Raw genomic sequence first — 18,923 nt, 5'->3', positions numbered from 1 at the left:
CTTCTTTTTGAGCCAGTTTGCAGGCGGATGTATCTTGTTAGATGTGCTTAGATTTTGGGATACCAATTGTTTCTTCGTTCAAGAGAAAATATCATGAAATCATAGCAGATGTTTGTTTCCTTGAGATGTGCTATCCTGGTTTCTCTACTTTGATTCCTGTTGACTTGATACCGGGGAGGTGCAATTGGAGGGAGCTGATTGTTTTATATCATTAAATTATTAACGCAAAAAAGCATTGATCCAAAAAGCTTTGTTGCAGCGCGATGCTGGCAGACTTGCCCCATTTCCAACTGTGCGGAAAACCCCCCTGCTAGAAAGTGAGGCTGACCGCCGTTGTTGTCCCACGTCACGTCACCACCCAAAGAATGATGCGACAAATGAGGGGCACTCATGTACACCGTGTCTACGCATGTGCATCCAACATGCGCATTCGCGACGTAAACAAGCCCCCTCCTTCTTCCCCCCTTTCTATCCTAGCTTTCTCCACTACAACACCCTTCTGATACCCGCTTGTCAAGCGATTCTCAGTTCAGGGATTTAAACAAGACCTGGCAAGGTGGTGAGGCTGGGCAAAAAAAAACCCCCAAAAGAAAGGAATAAGGAAAAGGGGGGCCATAACGCCGACCCCCTAGTCTCCTCTCTTCAGCCCCTTGACCTAGGACCTTAGACCTTGGACCCCTAAACAAACCGCCCGCTCCCGCCTAACTTTATTATACCAGATCCTCCCCCCGTCGTATCCGGACCGTCTTTCCACACGTTTTTCTCAGCCTAGTTCTATTCGTATTACATGTACTTACATCTGGTTACACCATTTTGCTTCCCAACACGATGTAACTGGTTTATGTAATCCATCCGCGATGCCAAATCTCGCGCTTCTAACTTGATACATATGTTAAGTACTAACGATTTGGGTGATGAGAGAGAGAGAAAGAGGGAGGCCAACGCTACACCGCCAACGTACCGCCAGAAACGCAGCGCACGCAACTTGGCCACAGCGCACCACGCCATTGAACATCCGCGAGGAGAATTGGGCTGTTTGACCCCACTTTTTTTTGTTTTTTTACTACGCACTCCTTTTGCTGTGCAGTAAGTAGCTGTTGTACCTTGTGGAGCTCTCGACCCCCGGCGGCGGGAGATCGCAGGCGACTTCTGTTTCGGGATTGAGATTTGGTGGCTTTGGGGGTTAAGATGAAAGGAGTGAGGTTGATATGATAAACTGATAAGAAAATGTACAAGGGGTTAGGTAGAATTGTTTTGGTTGTGGGGTTTTGATACCAAAGTGCCCGTTATTGAGCCAGTTTTCTTTGGTTCAGGGGTAGATTTGATGGTTCTCGGTGTTCTGTGTTCCATGCATGTTTGGTGTTTTAGTGGAGACACCTTTTTCTTGGATCGCGTCTTGTGTTAGTTTATCTGTCGGCGTTGGAAACCTTATCCTTATCCTCTTCATTATTCCTATCCTTGTATCATTTCTTTCCTTCTTTCTTCCCTTCTTGGGTAGTTGGTTGGATCCTTTTGTTTTTGACATTCTTGTTCTTCTTTGCTCGGTGAAAAATAAAGATTGACAACGATAACGAGCAGAAGCATCAACACCGTCTTTTGCTTTCTTCTTCGTCCTCTCTTATTCGGTCTGTCAGGGATAGGGAAATCGCTCGTTGTGTCTGTACTTGACGTGTTTTCGATTTCGAGGTCTGATTACTGTGAAGCGTTGAAGCGGCATTTTGAACTCTGGTGGTAATCTATTGTTTTTGTGTTGCTCGCTTTCATCTTATTACCCCGTCTCTCACCCGCTGCGATATGCGTTCCCCAATCTCACCTTCACTGCCGTTGCAGCAATCCCAGTTATCGTTTTCTTCAATCGCTCAATACGTATTTCTGGCCGGTTTAGCATACGTCCTTGCGGGAGCACCTTTATCATCCTTCCTTAATTACTCGTCATCTGGTTCAGAGAACAGTTACAATGTCAATGGCAAAGCAAGAGAAGGGAAGGTTGTAGATGTGAGAACATTGGAGAGCCTGGTCATCCCGGAAACCAATTTATCATGTGCAGAACATCGTTACAAGGGAGTTTACGTGCTGAGCCGGGATCCTTTGGTTATATACATTGAAGGGTTCTTGGGCGAAGGAGAGGGAAAAGAGGTTGTTGATTTGAGGTAAGTGACCCAACATCATTTCCCTTTGCATTTGAAGCAGGGTAAGACCGAATCTTGCATAGCAATGCTTCAGCGAGCATAAAATGTTGATAAACGAATGAGCTTTGCATACAATGCATATCCTACCAAAACACCAAAACACCCACCACACCCTTTCTCACAACCCCCCAAACTAACATTCCACCTCGCTCAGCACCCCCCTCTTCAAACCCTCCACAATCTGGACCTCCGGTCGCGAATCCCTAAACCCTGCCATCCGGCTCTCCGAAAAAGCACCCTTACCACGCTCCCAAACCGTAAAATGCATCGAAGACCGCGCCCGCACCTTCCAAGGCTGGCGCCAAAACACCTTTGTCGAGAAACTCTGGACGCAGCGCTACGGCACGGGCGGCCACTACACGTACCACTACGACTGGAGCACCGCAACCAAGCACAGTGGGCGTGTAAGCAGTTTCATGGTGTACGTCGATGGGCAGTGTGAGGGTGGTGGTACGCATTTCCCGCGCCTCGAGAGACCAAGAGATAAGAGTTGGTGTCGGTTCATCGAATGCGATGTTCAGGGTGCTTATGGATCGTTATCTGCGTCTACGAATGCTACCGAGCGAAACGACGATGCGGAGAATGAGACCTCTACGACGAAGATTCCGCAGGATAGAGCGCAGGAAGATCTTGAGAAGGGTGTAATTTTCAAGCCGATCCCGGGGAATGCAGTGTATTGGGAGAATATACGGTCTGATGGGTCGGGGTTTGCGGAGAGTTGGCATGCGGGGTTGCCAGTTACCAAGGGAGAGAAGATTGGGCTAAATATTTGGAGTTGGATGGTGGATGGGTATGTGCCGCCGTTGGATCAAGTGCAGCAGGAAAAGACAGAGCAGTAAGACGAGGTTAAGAAAGAATGAGACATTTTGGAAGGGGGCACACGAGAATGTGATGTACAGGAACAAGACGTACCGATTGCTTATGACAGATGAATACACCCTCGCTGAAAGAAAAACATTACAAGAAAGATGGGGCTTGCAAGAGAACAGACGCAGCAGTAATGATAAATGAAGAGAAATAAATTACTGCAATGGACACTTCGATCGAGTACAGCAAACAAACAAAAATCAGGAATGATGACAATCAACCAGCTGAAACAATCTATGCACTACACAAAATTATACTACAAGCCTGTAATACATCCAACAATCCCCTAATTACTTCCATTACAACCGACTTAACCCAGAACCCTTCCAGCAGTCGCAGCCGTACTTCTGTCTTTAGTCTCAACCTTCCTCAAGCCTTTACCAGCAGCAATCTCACCAAGCAGGGCACCGCGGTCAGGTGCACCAGCTGGGGACCTCATGCTAGGCATGGGTGGTGGCGGAGGAGCACCACCCAGAGGCGGTGGTGGGCCAGGAGGTGGTGGCGGGGCACCGCTTGAGGGCATAGGTGGAGGAGGAGGAATACCTCCAGGAGATGATCCTACGGCTGGGCTCTCAGCGCGAGGGCTCTTGTTGTCCATTGAAGACAGAGGGCGTGGGGGCGCCATGGTGCCGAAAAGGATGGAGGCCAGCTGCTTGGCTCCACCTTGCGTGGGCGCTTCGTCATCGTCAGATGAGGAATCGTCGGAGTCGACTACAGACCAGTCATCGTCATCTTGTCGTCCTAGCCTGCGGGCTGAGGGTGCAGCCGGCTCGTTGAAGGTAGGAATAGTAGATTTGTTGGCATTCTCTTGAGTCAGGCGGTGGAAGGGGTTAGTAGACACTTCGCTTGTAGTGCTAGTTGGGCCAGGCGGAGTAGCAGCGTTGTTATTCTCCTGGTTGGACATGGCCATTTTCTTCAAGAATGGGTTCTTGGTCTCAGTGTCGCCCATGCCAGGATGCGGACTGGTCACAGATGACGCAGGCGGGCTAGCAATAGACGATGGCGGCGTATTGTGGGAAGCCTGTGGCATTGGTGGTGGCTGCGGAGGCTGAGACTCGCGCGGCAACTCCTGGCTTGCGGTAGGCGTGGTATCCTGAGGAGTAATGTTTTGTGGACCTTCGTCATCCGAGGACTGATCATCGTCAAGTGCCTCCAGCTGCAATTGCAGCTGGCGTTCGCGTTCACGAGCAGCCTCGATCTCGGCACGCTGTGCTGCCAATCGTGCTTCCTTCTCCTTGGCGTCTTTGGAAGCAGCTTCTCTACGTTTCTTCTCTTCAGCCTTCTTCAACTTGCCCTGCTGGACCTGTTGCTCAAGAGCACGAAGTCTGGCTTGAGCGGCTTCCCGTTCACTAGCCAACTCGCTCTCTTGTCTGCGTTCTTCTTCCCTATTCTTTGTTAGTAAAAGTCTCGAAACGTACGTCAGCGTATACATACTCCATGCGCCTTGTCTCTGCTTCTTGTGCCTCTTGCTGCTCACGGAGTGCTGACTCAGCATCTGATTGCTGTGTGTCATACTGAGGGGCATCATTCTTGTTCTTGCGCGAGGCTGGCGGCGGCGGTGCTGGCTTCTTGCCATTGCTCTTGACGGGGACTGGTGGTGCGGCTGATTCATCATTGAGACGTCTTTGACGCTCTTCTTCACGGCGTGCATCTTCCTCTTCAGCTTGACGAAGTTTCTCTTCACGTTCCCTCTTCTCACGTTCAGCACGCTGTTGAGGTGTTTCACCAGCCTTAACCGGAGCCTTGATACCCAGGGCAGCCAAACGTTCAGCCATTCGCTGTTCAGCCTGTTGTTTGATAAAGGCGGCTCGTTCCTCTGGTGTCTTGTACGCAGCTCCAGTACGAGGGGCGGATGTCGCCGGACGAGGGATAGGATCATCACTAGCAGCAGGGCTCTCATAACGTGATGTTGCTGGGCGAGTATCCGCTGAACGAGACCTGTAGTTATCCCTTGATGAGCTGTGATAGGTTAGCAGATATGGTATTAGAATCAACGTTGAGATACTCACTCTTCTTTACGGACACGTGCTGCCCGGCTGCTTCGCTGAAGATCGAAGATAAAGTCTTTGACTTCGTCTTCAACACCTAGAGCCTCCTCCCACCTGCGCCGTTCATGCTCGCTGGTAGTGTCGTGTCCTCCTTCCTTGAGGCTTGACTCGAGTCCCCTAGTGAACTCATTGACGCTGTCTTCAACATCGCGAATCATGCGCTCGTTATTCTCCCTCTCGGCTCTAATACGTGAGGTCTCCTTCTCCAAGCGCTCTGCTGCGGCACCAGTGTCATCAGTAACAGGTGCAGGCTTTCCAGTCAAGGCAGCAGAACGAGCTTGCATCATGGCCTTAGCACGAGCCTTCAATCGGTCGGATTCAGTCACTGCGCCGCCTGGACCAGTGCCCACGATTGCGGATGCAGATCCAGGGTGCGCTTTGGCATCTTTGAGTCTGAAAAGCTCGAGTTGGGCATCCGCAATCTCACGCTCTGTTCTACGCACATTGGACGCAAGTTCGGGTAAGCGATCAGTCAAGTTCTGAAGCTGACGCTTGAGCGCGCGGCGCTCTGCATCCGAGTCAGAAGATCTCAAAGATGCCTTTGGATGAGCGTCAATGTCCTCCTGGATCCTACGAATGCGGCGATAAAGATCATCAGCCTCTCGGCGGTCTCGGCGGTCCAGGGCGTCATCGTCGTCTGCAGCGTTCTCATCTCGGGCATCCATTGCATCTAGGAGAATCTGCTTCTCCTTGACAGCCTTTCTAAGCTGATCCAGAGTCATTTCATCAGAACGATCTGAAGCAGGAGATCCTGGTTGAGCAGGAGAAGGTGAACGACCACCGCCACCAATACGATGTCTGGCACTTGATTTGTAACCCACGTTGTCATCATTGTTACGGAAAACAGTGGCGTCTTTGCGGCCACCTGCTTGCGGGCTTCCAGCACGGAATGAGTGGGTCTTGAGATAGCTGACACCAGTACGTTGGGGTTGAAGAAAAGCGCCAGAATTCTTCCTGTCTTCGGCATCCCCACGAAGCAAGTTCTTCATGGCACCAATAGAGTCATTGATGTTGCGTGTTGAAGGTGGAACCAATTCAGGAGGGAGACGAGCAGGAACAGGATAGCCATTGAGCTTGCGGTAGATCAAGTGCATAGCAACAGCAAACTGATCAAGATCAAGACGACCGCGATCAGCAGAGTCAGCAAGTGTCCAAATGCGCTCCAAGTCAGACTTGGGCAGTCCACTCTGTCCAAAGATCTCAAGAGCCTGTGCTCCGCTAATGTAACCCTTGCCCATACCGTCCCAAGCGCGGAACGTCTCATCATACAGCTTCTTCTCGCCCTTTGTGATAGCCCAGGGAATCGTCGCGTTGCCAGTCAGTCCGGCAGTTGTATGATTACCACCCTCTCGACCAGTCTGGGGCATCATCCTTTGAGCCAAAGCCTCGATGTTCGGCAGTCCAGTAGCAGGTGTATTTGCAAGACCCCATTGGCCAGGCATTCCGGTGGGTTGCGCATTAAGAGGAGCAATGCCGGTTGGGTTGGGTGCCAGGTTGGAGCCAAATCCTGTAGGCATAGGAGGCATAGGCGGACGTGGCCCATTGTAACCACCTGGAGATTGTCCAAAGCCGGTAGGCTGCGGTTGCATACCAGTTGGCTGTTGTCCAAACCCTGTAGGTTGTGGCTGCATGCCCATGGGCTGCTGCCCAAATCCAGTCGGCTGCGACACCAATGTAGACAGCAATTGGCTGTTCGAAGCCTGTGGTTGCGGTTGCTGGATCGAAGGAGGCTCGTTGATTTTGGGGGCATTGTTCGACGGCGTAGCGCCTCTCGAGGGCGTATCTGCGATACCGAATGAGATAATGTCCACCATGCTTGATACCTCATTCTTGACGCGTTCAGGCAACGAGTTGGGGAGGTCTTTTCCTGTCAACTTCAGATTGCACAGGTACATGGCGAGCGCAAATTCGGGGAAGAGAAGCTGTCCTGACTTGGTGGTGTCTGAGAGCGTCCTGAACTTGTTAGGATGAAGCAGCTATGGAGCTATACAAACATACCAGATATGCGAGAGAGCATCTCCCGACAGCTTGGATCGCATCAGCAGGTCTCGCGCCTGGTCTCCTGAAAGAGCTTGCGCGTTTCCCACAGCTGACTTGAACAGCTGTTCAAACTTGGCCTGGTCTTGCGCTGTAATGAACGAGAGTCGAATGTTTGGAATCTTGGTTCCCTTGGCAGGCACAGGCGGTGGCACAGAGGAAGCACCGCTTCCTCGAAATGAATCAGCCATCTGCGCCGACGTCATGCCCGTAGGTTGGGGACGTTGGGGTTGAACAGGAGGCTGCTGCTGCTGTGGGGGCGCGCCAGTTTGGAAGGGCACCTGCTGGGGTGCCTGTTGCTGCTGGAATTGCTGGGCCTGTTGACCAGGGAAACCAGTATACTGTGGCTGCAATTGCGGTTGCTGTCCAAAGCCCTGCGGCTGACCCGGGAAGCCTGTAAACTGTGGTTGCATTGGGCTACCTCCAAAGCCGGTAGGCTGGGGCATCAGCCCGCCCTGGAAGCTGCCGGGTTGCTGGAACTGCTGCTGCTGCTGTTGCTGCTGCTGGCCATACTGAGGCTGCCCGGGTCGGGCGCTGTTGCCGCCCCCTAAGTACGAGTTGGACCCAGAGAACATGGTGGGCGACTTGTTCGCGGGTGAATTAAAGGAACGTTGATGCGCGCATGCGGGGAAGAAATGGGAATACACAAAGGAGTGCGCGAATGCGGGAATAGTGGAAGGTGTAGTGAGGTTGGGTTACGAGTCTGGCTGTGCCGGGTTACCACAAGGTGCACGGGTAGGTTCGCGCTAGTGAGACGCTCCGTCGTCATCCTCAAGCACTGTCGCATTGAGCCTTCTAGCCCAACACCACCCATATCAGCCAATATCATGTCGAGTGCACAAAACGGAGATAATAGGTCGCATGCCGAAGCTGATCTTGCAGAGGTAAGGCCTGCGGTAAATAATTGTCGACAGGCCCTAATATTCGTGCAAGGCGTTCAAGGAACTGCAGCGAGGGGAGCAGACGGCAGCCGCCCTAGAGTCCCACCTTGATTCCATAGAGAAGAAGATTGAAGCTCTCCTTGCACAGGCAGAAAAAGCAGAGAAGGAGTTGAAGGACAGCAAGGCGGACGACAAGCAATCATCGAAAGCAGATGAGAAGGCCTCATGAAGTCGGCGAAACCCACTACACAATAACGGCTCGCGTACTCCTATCAATATCCAATCAGATGATACACGCACAAACACCACAATAATTTCACAGTAACCAAGACAAGCTGCAGATTCGGCTAGTACGATATGCACAAAACAGAGGACAGGCGATGATAGATTCTGAGAGCATCGTTCTTGTATAGGAAGACGGAAGCCTCCGGTCTTATAGTCCACCAATAGTTGAAGTCCTGGCTCCTGAGCTCTCAGCTTCGAAAACCTTGTCCAAATGGAATACCCCATTGCTGTCCTTCTCGACCACACCGACCTCGGTGATGATTCCATCAATCAGTTCTGCAGGAGTGACGTCGAAGGCCGGGTTCCATACCCCAATACCGTTGGCTGCGATGCTGATCGTCTCGACGACGCCCAGATCGAGCAAGATACCATCGTGCCTTGGTCCCTTTACAAGTGTTACCTCTTTTCCAGGCCGCTCTTCGATGACGATGTCTGCTCCGGACTTGGTCTTCAAGTCGATTGTCGTTCGTGGTGCGGCTACAAGAAACTTTACCCCATGATGCCGAGCAAGGATGGCGAGTGAGTATGTGCCAATTTTATTGGCTGTATCGCCATTTGCGGCTACTCGGTCTGCGCCAACCACTATGCCGGCAATGTTCTCGCTCTTGCCCCGCAACCGAAGCAGGGCCGCCGCCATAGAGTCTGTGATGAGAGTGGCCGGTATTTTGTCGTGAACCAGCTCGAATGCTGTCAGTCTAGAGCCTTGGTTGTACGGGCGAGTCTCTGAGCAAAAAGCATGCTTCAGTGAGCCGTTGGCATGCAGTGACCGGATCACACCAAGCGCCGTACCATACCCGGCAGTAGCAAGGGACCTGTAATGTTAGTCGCGTGTACCGACCAAGGGAATCTAGTACATACCCAGTGTTGCAATGCGTCATCATGCCGACTGGGCCTGCCTTTCCAGCCTCGGTGTTCTTCACGATCCAGTCTGCGCCGTGCTTTCCGATGCTCTCATTGTCGCTCACATCATCGACGAGCATCTGCTCTGCAGCAGCCACATACGCCTCCCGCACAGCCTCTCCATTTGCCTCTTCCTTTGCCGCGGCATTTTCAGTGATCTTTCGCAACTTGCCAGCAGCATCTGCAAGGTTGACAGCCGTCGGCCGGCTTGTAACCAAATAGTCCAACTTTTCAATAATGAAGACCTTGACTTCTTCGGCAGCCGAAGGGAGCTTCATGTTGGTCAGTTCGACTGCGAGGGCCAGTGCAGCAACAATGGCGATGGCTGGTGCGCCCCGCGTGCGCATGTCCTTGATGGCGTGCCATGCGTCAGTGCTAGAGTAGATGTGATCATACTCCTCGGCATGCGGTAGTTTCAGCTGATCGAGGATTTCGAGCTGACCTCGAGAGTACTTGATTGCATGGAGCACCATATTGAATTGCTTGTGTTTGGGTGTGTTGTTCCAGCGACACAGCAAAAAATTTCAAGATGGTATGTAAGATTGGGTTGCAATTGCCCCAACGTGAGACCCTGGCGCTAGCCCATTGGTGCCGCAGACTCCATACAACTGAGGAGTTACTGGTCACGTTTTCGAGGGCAAGACTGGAGACACTCTGATTCAACAAGACACATATATGCTTCTGTATTGGTAAACGGGAGCCGTTCACGCATTCCATCCCCGCAGCTCGCCACTCTGTTGATGGCACTTCGGATGACGGCATGTGATGCGGCGAGACTAGCCACGTGTGGCTGCAGCCGAGGCTGGGCTCAGCCACAAAGGTGCTCCATCGGCGATATTGGCCGCAACTTGATTGTTAACCCAGTGCAGAGAATGAGGAGAGAGCCACAGTCGAGCAGCATCTGCCCAAAGCTTTCAGCGATGATTGCCATGATTTGCGTGGCTCGAAACGGGACATGTCTTAGATTCCTGGTGTTTTGGCCATTCAACAGGAGGCGAAGCGATTCGCTTCCAGCCCTACAAGAGCCGCAAAGCAAATCCAGGGACCGACGCTTGCAAGGAAGAGTGAATTGGTCATGGTAACTGCATGACGACGCTGACACCTCGACTTGACAGCCAAGTCGCACGGTGTCCAAAAAGCTGCCGTCATGTCCCTTTCTCCTGTTTCCGCACACTTTCTACATATTCCAGCCTCTTGCTCAACCCGAAACCGTTTGCCGCAAACGTGCTGTTGCCGTCCAATCCTTGACCTATTCGGTAACCACGCCCGTCTTTGGCTATACCCGATAGGCGGAGAAAAAAGACCCACACCCTCACTAATACCCGCTACCCCCAACACCACAAGAAGAGCCCGTCGCCCACCCAGAAGCATTTCCTGAGCACATGCAAACGCTAGCCAATCGCCTTAGCTGGTCGCGCCTCACAAGACCCTCGTAGTCTGTCCCCGTACCACAGAAGATACCGCCACGCGCTCGACTGAACCCCGCCCAACTGTGCGCCGAACTTGTATATCAAATGCCCCTCATGGCACGCTCAAACTCGAGTGTTGGCGTCAGCTCCGCCGTCATGACTTCCCAAGAAGAGCCCATCCAGCCTTCATACCGAGGTTACGGTACTTTCGCTTCGCAGCGACCGGCGCAACGCCAGAGACGTCATTCATGGCACACGCGCCCTTGCATGCAGGAGGCTGAGAATTTCCAGGTCCTGGTATGTACAACATAAGCCACGTGCTGAACCACTATCTTGCAGAGGCGCTAACCACGAATCCCAGCTTCGAAACTTCCTTGCTGAACTCAACTGCCGACTCGATCTTCTCGAAGACTACGGCCACCTCAAGTATGATGCTGGTGTCGAATATGCATACAACACGCTCCTTGCTGTTCGCGAATCATGCTCCAAGATCTCGGATGGCGCAATTGAAGCAGGCCGACGACAGGCTTCCGTTTTCGTCGAGACCCTTGAAGAACGATACAAGGACGCTTTGGAGCGGAAAGAGACGCTAGGAGAAAAGGTCCTGGAGGGAATAGTACTAATGGACAACTATCTGACCGAATTCGAAGCACGCGCATTTGCGCTAGGAGATGCATCCATTGGCACATATGCGCACGAGTTTTATGAGGAAGGTCGGCGGAAAATGGACGAAGGAATCGAAATCGCAAAGGGGGTTGTCGATGGGGGGCTCGACAAAGCGCGGCGAGCGCGCGAGAACATTGAACTTCGAGTAGAGCACGCCGTCCAACGAGCGCTTGCCCAAGCCAAAGCCCACGGCCTGATTCAATACGAAGACCTGCCTGAGCCATGGCGAGTCAATCCCCACATCCTCAAGGGTTACCGCTTCCAAGAAGGAAAATGGGCATGCGTCCGATCCATTTTCGGACTCCACAACGAACTCATCAACATCTGGACGCACCTCCTCGGTTTCATCATGGTTCTCGCCATCGCCTTTTACTTTTACCCCTCAAGCGCCAACTTCAGCATGTCAACAAAAGCCGACATTTTCATAGCCGCGGTCTTCTTCTTCGCAGCATGCAAGTGCCTAGCTTGCTCCACCATCTGGCACACGATGAACAGCATCTCGCACCAAACGCTCCTCGAGCGCTTCGCCTGCGTAGATTACACGGGCATCTCGCTCCTTGTGGCCGCCTCAATCATGACGACCGAATACGCAGCTTTCTACTGCGAACCCGTCTCCCGCTGGTCCTACATGTGCATCACTGCGCTCCTCGGCATTGGCGGCGTCATCCTACCCTGGCACCCGACCTTCAACCGCGCAGACATGGCCTGGCTCCGCGTCGTCTTCTACTGCTCTCTTGCCCTCACGGGTTTCTTGCCCTTTGGCCAACTCGCATACACGCGCGGCGTAGCGTGGGCTCAGTACTTTTACGCACCCATCACGAAGAGCCTGCTCGTGTACATTACGGGCGCTTGTCTGTACGCTAGCAAGACGCCTGAGCGGTTCTTCCCAGGCCTGTTTGATTACATCGGTTGCTCGCACAATATCTGGCATCTTGCTGTGCTGGGGGGTATTGTCTTCCATTACATGGCTATGCAGACTATGTTTACCCAAGCGCTTACTAGGGCGCAGACGAGCTGCTCGGTGTATTGAGTAGGAATTTTTTTTCTTCTTTCCTATCGTTTCTGACCTTTTTCCTCTCTCTAGGGCCATGGGGTTTTTCTTTTTTCTCCTTTGTTCGCAATTCTTATCCGCACCCTGCTTGGAGCGTTCGGCATTGTTGAGCGAGTGTGTTGCATTTGCACAAAACGGGTGGTCTATAGACTCTTTTTTGTGGTTGAGACGGAAGCACTGAGTTTGGTGGTGATGGGAGACCAAGGTTCCAAGGTTGACACTACCTATATTCTACCTGAATGAATATCATTCTTTCGATATTTCATATATGGGTACTTGCATGCATGTGAAGCATTCTCTAATTTGGTCTTGTGTTGTTTTGTCTGCGGTTCATAGCATCAAGGTGGCGGAGTATGAATATTGTATTCGCCCATCACCCTATGAGTACGTATACAGCAGAGAGGCAGAGCTTGTTCGACAAGGCTCGACGGCCCTCCTTTCTATCATATTCGTATGATACAACTCTTCTGATGTTTCAAAAATCCAATTCCTGAACGCCTTGCGCTATGCATAGAACCTCAAGTCTCCCTCAATGACTTTTTTTCCGTATCCTCTCGCATTTTAAAATTGATTCACACACCTCAATGGCTATCCGGCACATCGGGCAACCTCTCAATAACATATTTGCCCTTTGCCACACTAACAATCGGCACACCAGGAATCTTCCTTATCCTCCTCTTGAGATCCCTATCATTCGTCGCAACAAGATAAATCCTATGCTTCTGCACGCGATCGACAATGCAGTCATCGGCATACGTTCCCTTGTGGTCGCACTTGAGGCGCTGCCAGCGCTCGTCACGGGCAATGCGCAGGGCAATGCGGTATTTGGGGCCGAGTTTCTCCAGCTCGGCCATGACGCACGTGGTGATGATGGGCGTGGCTTTGGCGTAGAGCAGGTCCATAAGGGCTTTGTCTAGCTCGAGCTTGGCGTGGACGGTATGGGAGAGGAAGTTGGTGTCTACGAGGACGGAGTAGGGAGGGCCAAGGGCGGTATTGGCTTGAAAGAAGAGTGCGGAGGAGACTTGTGGGCTGAGAAGTGAGTGTGTAAGCTGTTGGTCTACAAGAGAATCTTTATAGAGATAGCAGGGTTTCTCGCTGATATGCTTGCGTGATGAGAAGCAGAGACTTACATTTCGCGCTTCGCCTTGTTCTCTTCTTCCTTCTTCTTGGCTTCTATTTCACCAGCCATCTGGTTCTTCTTTCTGCAGCGCGGTGGTTAGTGCATGTGTGGCGGGGGAGGAGTGGCGGAGCGCCTCGTCGCATACAATCTTGCATCGCGTTGACCTCGAAGAATATTAGAACAAGTCTATTTCACTTTTCGCGGGGTCAAGCGGAGCATACCGACGATTCTTTTGGTGGTCGCAAACTTGCGAGTCTTCTTTGCGACACCCATGATTGCGCCGGGTGGATGTGTACTGAGAGAGGGCAGCTCAAAGTGCGCACAGCTTGTGCATAAATTCTTGGGTTATATAAAGTATGGGCTTCAGCCAGGGATAGCGGTACTGTCAGCGTGGGGTGCAGGATGTGTGTATGGTGTCGTGGTGGTGCTCGCAGATGGCTGCCACTAGCGCGATTCCTGACTTTTTGATGCCAAGACATGGCGCCTTCGGAATGGCTCGGAATGGCTCGGAACCACAGCCAATGAAAATATAGCACGGCACCGATTCAAGTCGCGCCTGCCCTAAGCCTTATACAGCGCGGCACAGGAAGGCGCGGGCAGGCAAATCACGCAGGGCCTAGAATAGAATCGCCGTTCCTGGGCTTTGGCGCGGTCTGTCACCACGCCCTGCATACTGTTGTTTTCCGCCCGCATCCCTGAGCCAGCAACCAGCCCAAGGCAACGTCAACACCGTGCGGCGTGGCCAAAACACTGCAAACCCCTCATCGCATTTGCATTTACGACTGCATGGCTGGATGAAACACTGCGATCAATCTCCCTCGCCCCCATCGCTGCCGTGTGTGCATTCCAGTCGCTCGGCTACGCTTCAAACATCACGCGAATCAGGCGCTCAGACGGTCTTTCGCCCCGCGGGTCCTGTGGACTCCGCCCGCCCCTGGTCACGAACCCCGTATTCCAACCCACTCTGCAACCAACCTGTGCTCACACTCTCTTCCTGGTGCCCTCCGTCTCACCCCGTCACTCGTTTTCGGCGCTTCTCATTCCTAATCGATACCACTTGTAACCTGTCCATCTTTCGTCATCCACTGTCCCCGAAACTCTGCTTTGACTGCGACACTCTGTCGATCCACGAACAGGGCCTCCTGAACCTTTTTCAGCCCTTCTACGCAGCTGCGGGTCATCACTGTACCCGTTGTACGACATTACGCCGCCATGCGTCCCTCGGCAGGCATCATAGGCCTGCTGCTCATAGCCGTTCCGACTGTACTTGCTCAGGGCAACAACGCACCTAACGCGCCCAACGCACCCGACGGGACAACCACGACGCAACCAAGTAATACCGCTGCAACAACAGCACCTACGGAACGGCCCACAGAGGCTACAACAACAACAGCCAATGACCAGACTACACAGACGACCGCGAATACCCAAACCTCACAAACCGCTACTTCCGCGACTACCGAGGCTGCGTCAACAACGCAGACCCAAACAGGATCGAGAAGTGTTTTCAATCTTGCCGGAGCTCCCACACTTGCCGGGGTTGGTATTCCTGTCCCCAAGATTCCAGACACATCCGGGGCGGCGTTTATGCAGAAATCGAGTCTCCCTGATGGAACTGTTTTCATCTGTGTTGGTGCTATCCTCGCCTTTTTCGGCGCCGCTTTGATGGCATGGCGTGGCCTTGTTGCCTGGTCGCTACATCGCTCCGTCAAGCGTGCAGCACTGAGCCAAAACATGACTGACGTCAAGTCCATGACAGCCATGCCTCCTAACAAACGAGGGATGTACAACGTTGTAGGTGCAAACTCTACCATGTCTCTAGATCGCTTAAATGCCGCACCAATTGGCAAGTCTTCAAGGCCTTTTACGGGCGCTCCCACCAGTTCATCCCAGAGGCCCGTGTCTTCTCTCTTCTTCTCTCCTACTGCTGGTGGCGCCACTGGCATACGGGATTCAGTAGTCAACCGCTCTTCGGCCTACCTCCCTGCCGGATACTATGCCTCTGGTACCTCAGCGCCTGCTTCCGGATCACCCCAAATGAATGTCGGTGGCCAAAACTTCAACAACCTGTCTGCACTGTCTCTCTCAACCCCAGGAAATCGCTTCAGCGCAAGATCCGGCACTTCGCCTCCAGAGTCGCCCTCATTGCCGCCTTCTCGCGGAGGATACTCACGCGCACCTCCATCTCGAGAAGGCCTCTCCGTGTACAAACGCAGCAGCGTTGCTACCCTCACCACTCCGGGAAATACACGAAGCGGTGTCTTTGGCCAAGACAACAACCCCAGCCAGCTATCGCTCAACGTACCAGGAGGCACAAACGTCCCTGGTGGCCGCACCCCCAGCGGCTACCTCGAAGACTTGTTTGAACACCACGGCACTAACGGCAACAATGGAACCGAACGATTCTAGCGGGATCTCGAGCAACAGCCGACGAAGCATCGCGTGTCCAGTGACAGCAGCACCGTGTCGCCCCGCCGTTCGTCGAGCGTGTACCGTCTTGCCTCTGCGGCACGCATGGAGCGTCTGAGGCCTTGGTTTTCTTTATCTGCATCGTCAACGGGGGAGTATTATCGTCTTCAATAGAGAACAGAAGAAAAAAGAGAGAAAGAAAAGGAATGGAGCGTGTAGAGTGTGGGGCGTGTGTTGGGTTTAAGAGAGTGAGAAGCAGAGTTCGGAAGAAAAGGAGCAAGAAAACACACCCACATTGTTACCGTTTCGCGTCTTGTCCTTTTGTTGGCCCTTGTTGAGGGGTGGCGCTTATTATCATCGTACTTTGATCGCGCGTGCATATCCCCATTATCGTGTTTTTTCCCTAGGGGGTAAGGCTTGGAAGGGCCCTATTCCTTTCCCCGTCTGTCCCCCCGCTCCCCCCGTTTGTGATACCTTGTACCAATTTGTTACTTCGTTTCTTTTGAACTCGTTTCTTCATCTCTATTTGCTTTTTGGCGTCCCCATCCCAGCTTGCATATGTTGTGTTACACTACACTCCCCGATGTAATGCATACAAAATGTAATGGTTGGGACGTGGTACCGTAGCCGTACCCGATTGGGGTGCCGATTAGGCAGACATGGGACTATTATCTTTTTACTTATATCTTTTTATTATTATGCATCTGCATTCATTGGGTAGTGGCCGTGTTTTCCTGTCGGGAGGTTGAGGAGTGGGCCAGTTGTGTTGAGGAATGTTGGAGGCGGTGGGAGAAAAGTAAGGAGAGGGAAGGACGTTGTACTACGTTCTTGGCATTACGGTGGGTAATAGAATGGAACAGTAATGATAGCCAAGAAAGAAAAATGAGCAAAGAAGTTTAACATGGTTGGATAAAAAATAATCAGAGAAGGTGAGGAAAACCCGAGTTACGAAACATTGTTATCTAGTCTATCACTCATGTTGTACATGCAACTGCCAAATTCCAGATGCCTGTACACGCGCCCACCCCTTTTTTTGTCTACCGACCCATCATGCATGCGTAGATCCCTACACGTTTTTGGAAACCCACCACATGCAAAGTAGTGTTTGATGTGCAAGAATGCAAGTGACTACCTTGCCCTCTTGGCCATAGCTCTGCGCTTCCTTGCCTCACCGTTAAGGTTGGACGCCGTGGCGTTCTGGATGGCGGCTTCGTCTTCGGGGAGGTCAGATGAATCGAGGAGGGGCTCGTCGAGGAGTTCTTTCTTGCCCAGGACACGTCCGACGGACTGATTGTAGGCGAACTTGGGGAGCTTGAAGAGGAGAGTGTCGTAGATGGTGGGCTTGGGTTCCTCGTTGGGCTGGGATATCGTTAGTTTACATATACCATTGAGTCAAGGGAAGAGGTGTGCACATACGTCAATCAAGAATTCACCCTTTTGGCCATCCTCAGTCTCGTGTTCCAAGAAGACATTGCCCACAGAGTCGACAACAAGAATCTTGCCGTTTTCGGCCACGATGCGCTTCTTGGCTCCCTGGGGACCAGAAACAACCTCTGGCTCGGCAGGAGCGCTGATGCCATCGGTGCGTGCCTTTCTTACAGCTTGGACCTTCTTGGGCTTGCGGGCGTCCTTTTCCATGGCACGTCGCTCGCGACGATTCCTTGGGATTTGCTCATCAGGGGTGTCGTCAGGCGAGTCAGTTTCGAATTGCTGAGCATTGACGGCGGGGGGAGTGTCGTCGATGCCTGGAATACCCTGGAGGCCACTCTCGTCGCCCCACGCAGTCTTGCGTGCTTGTCGGATATACCTCTCAGCAAACTCCCTGCGGCGCTTCCATCCCATGACGAGGGCGAAGTAGTGAAATCCACCACCAAAGACAGTAAGAAGACCGACAATGACGGAACCAAGGCCAGGGCGGAAGCGGTCGTAGTAGTATCCGGAGCCCTTCCATGCAGGGAAACCGTTCCTCAAGAAGTGATCATAACGCTCGCGTTCGGGGCCCTGAAGCATCTTGGCGACAACCGATAGCCTCTGGTAGGCGGCCGTGACCTTTTGCACATGAGCCTCGATTTCCCTGTTTGATGGCTGCTTGCCGACAGAAGTTCCCTTCTTCTTGTTCTTCTTCGCATAGTTGGCAACGAATGTCTGACGGGCCTTGTCAGGGTGGAGGTCGCGCGACTTCTTGCGGAAGGCTTTGGTCAATTGGTCCTGCGACGCGTTGGGCTTGACACCGAGGAGATCGTAAAAAGTGACATTTTGGCCCTCGACTTTGGCGACTTCGTCACGAAGGCGGAAGATTTCATGGTCTGGCGTAAGCCGTCAGCAAATAGCTTACAGGTTGTTGCAACTGGCTGCACCCATGCGCCTCGTCGCATATCTGGCCGGAAGCAGGCAATTGGACGCAGGCACAGCTGGATTAACAAAATTAGAAATTCACTCACCTTCTTTAGTCCAGGCAGCGGCGAATGCAGCGAAGATGCACAGCACGAGTGCAAGCACCGCGTGGGATCTCATGGCTGGGGGTGGTTGTGGTGGAACTGCTCGCAGGTGATAGGGAGCAGATGTTCAATAGTCGTGCGGTGAGACCGCTGGCAGAAGGGAACGTGGCCCAATGGCTCTGGGCCTGTAATAAATGAGACAGCGGCGTTGCAGCTCGCTCCAAGGGGATAAATATGCGCTCACTTGCTAGCACTACTATTGAGATTTCCGCAAAAGTCAAGGTGGCCTCCCATGCTCCAATGAAACCCGCCCATCTCAGAACCGACTAAGGGGGCCGACGGCTCGCTCGGTGGCTTGGGTGAGGGCAGCACGACCCTGAGCCACCGGATTCGCGGCAGGGGCAGGAACAGCCAACAAAAGTTGCCATATCGGCGACGACACCCATTCCACTTCCTTCTACACCACATTCTCTTCTCTTCCTCAGCCTCTACGCACGCCGCGTCACCTTCCCAAGCCTCGTGCGACTAATTCCCATCCCGTAAGGCAGCCGTTTACTACATTAATTGCCCCTCCTCCCCTTGCACTGAGGACACATCTCCAACCCGTTCTTCTCCTGCCATAT

At 52.7% G+C, this 18,923-nt stretch overlaps 7 protein-coding genes across 7 annotated transcripts; 3 read left to right on the top strand and 4 right to left on the bottom strand.

Annotated features, from left to right (window-relative positions):
- Positions 1–1,678: 1,678 nt before the first annotated feature.
- On the top strand, positions 1,679–3,197 carry COCSADRAFT_226987 (uncharacterized protein). Its single transcript, XM_007704165.1, has 2 exons — positions 1,679–2,150; positions 2,344–3,197. Exons 1-2 carry the CDS (start codon positions 1,795–1,797, stop codon positions 3,026–3,028), a joined length of 1,041 nt encoding a protein of 346 aa, XP_007702355.1. The 5' UTR covers positions 1,679–1,794; the 3' UTR covers positions 3,029–3,197.
- Positions 3,198–3,366: 169 nt separating this feature from the next.
- COCSADRAFT_28434 (uncharacterized protein) lies at positions 3,367–7,716 on the bottom strand (the record flags this gene model as incomplete). Its single annotated transcript, XM_007703869.1, has 4 exons — positions 3,367–4,441; positions 4,491–5,015; positions 5,066–7,057; positions 7,103–7,716. 4 exons carry the CDS (start codon positions 7,714–7,716, stop codon positions 3,367–3,369), a joined length of 4,206 nt encoding a protein of 1,401 aa, XP_007702059.1.
- Positions 7,717–7,990: 274 nt separating this feature from the next.
- Positions 7,991–9,823, bottom strand: COCSADRAFT_38815 (uncharacterized protein). Its single transcript, XM_007703931.1, has 3 exons — positions 9,166–9,823; positions 8,075–9,119; positions 7,991–8,025 (listed from the first exon to the last, which is right to left on the bottom strand). Exons 1-2 carry the CDS (start codon positions 9,678–9,680, stop codon positions 8,456–8,458), a joined length of 1,179 nt encoding a protein of 392 aa, XP_007702121.1. The 5' UTR covers positions 9,681–9,823; the 3' UTR covers positions 7,991–8,025; positions 8,075–8,455.
- Positions 9,824–10,730: 907 nt separating this feature from the next.
- Positions 10,731–12,312, top strand: COCSADRAFT_162534 (uncharacterized protein; the record flags this gene model as incomplete). The annotated part of the gene is made up of 2 exons (XM_007704164.1): positions 10,731–10,913; positions 10,978–12,312. The coding sequence occupies 2 exons, from the start codon at positions 10,731–10,733 to the stop codon at positions 12,310–12,312; spliced, it is 1,518 nt and encodes a 505-aa protein (XP_007702354.1).
- A 602-nt stretch (positions 12,313–12,914) lies between these two features.
- On the bottom strand, positions 12,915–13,726 carry COCSADRAFT_95618 (uncharacterized protein; the record flags this gene model as incomplete). Its single annotated transcript, XM_007704163.1, has 4 exons — positions 12,915–13,362; positions 13,464–13,535; positions 13,599–13,617; positions 13,675–13,726. 4 exons carry the CDS (start codon positions 13,724–13,726, stop codon positions 12,915–12,917), a joined length of 591 nt encoding a protein of 196 aa, XP_007702353.1.
- Positions 13,727–14,665: 939 nt separating this feature from the next.
- On the top strand, positions 14,666–15,862 carry COCSADRAFT_95594 (uncharacterized protein; the record flags this gene model as incomplete). Its single annotated transcript, XM_007704162.1, has 2 exons — positions 14,666–14,786; positions 14,847–15,862. The coding sequence occupies 2 exons, from the start codon at positions 14,666–14,668 to the stop codon at positions 15,860–15,862; spliced, it is 1,137 nt and encodes a 378-aa protein (XP_007702352.1).
- A 646-nt stretch (positions 15,863–16,508) lies between these two features.
- On the bottom strand, positions 16,509–18,458 carry COCSADRAFT_226941 (uncharacterized protein). The gene is made up of 3 exons (XM_007704161.1): positions 18,304–18,458; positions 17,279–18,168; positions 16,509–17,221 (listed from the first exon to the last, which is right to left on the bottom strand). Exons 1-3 carry the CDS (start codon positions 18,374–18,376, stop codon positions 16,991–16,993), a joined length of 1,194 nt encoding a protein of 397 aa, XP_007702351.1. The 5' UTR covers positions 18,377–18,458; the 3' UTR covers positions 16,509–16,990.
- Between the last annotated feature and the right edge of the window lie 465 nt (positions 18,459–18,923).

Source organism: Bipolaris sorokiniana (assembly GCF_000338995.1).
Source record: "Bipolaris sorokiniana ND90Pr unplaced genomic scaffold COCSAscaffold_11, whole genome shotgun sequence".
In the NCBI taxonomy this organism is placed as follows: Eukaryota; Fungi; Ascomycota; class Dothideomycetes; order Pleosporales; family Pleosporaceae; genus Bipolaris; species Bipolaris sorokiniana.
This window is presented reverse-complemented; position numbering and strand designations above follow the sequence as displayed.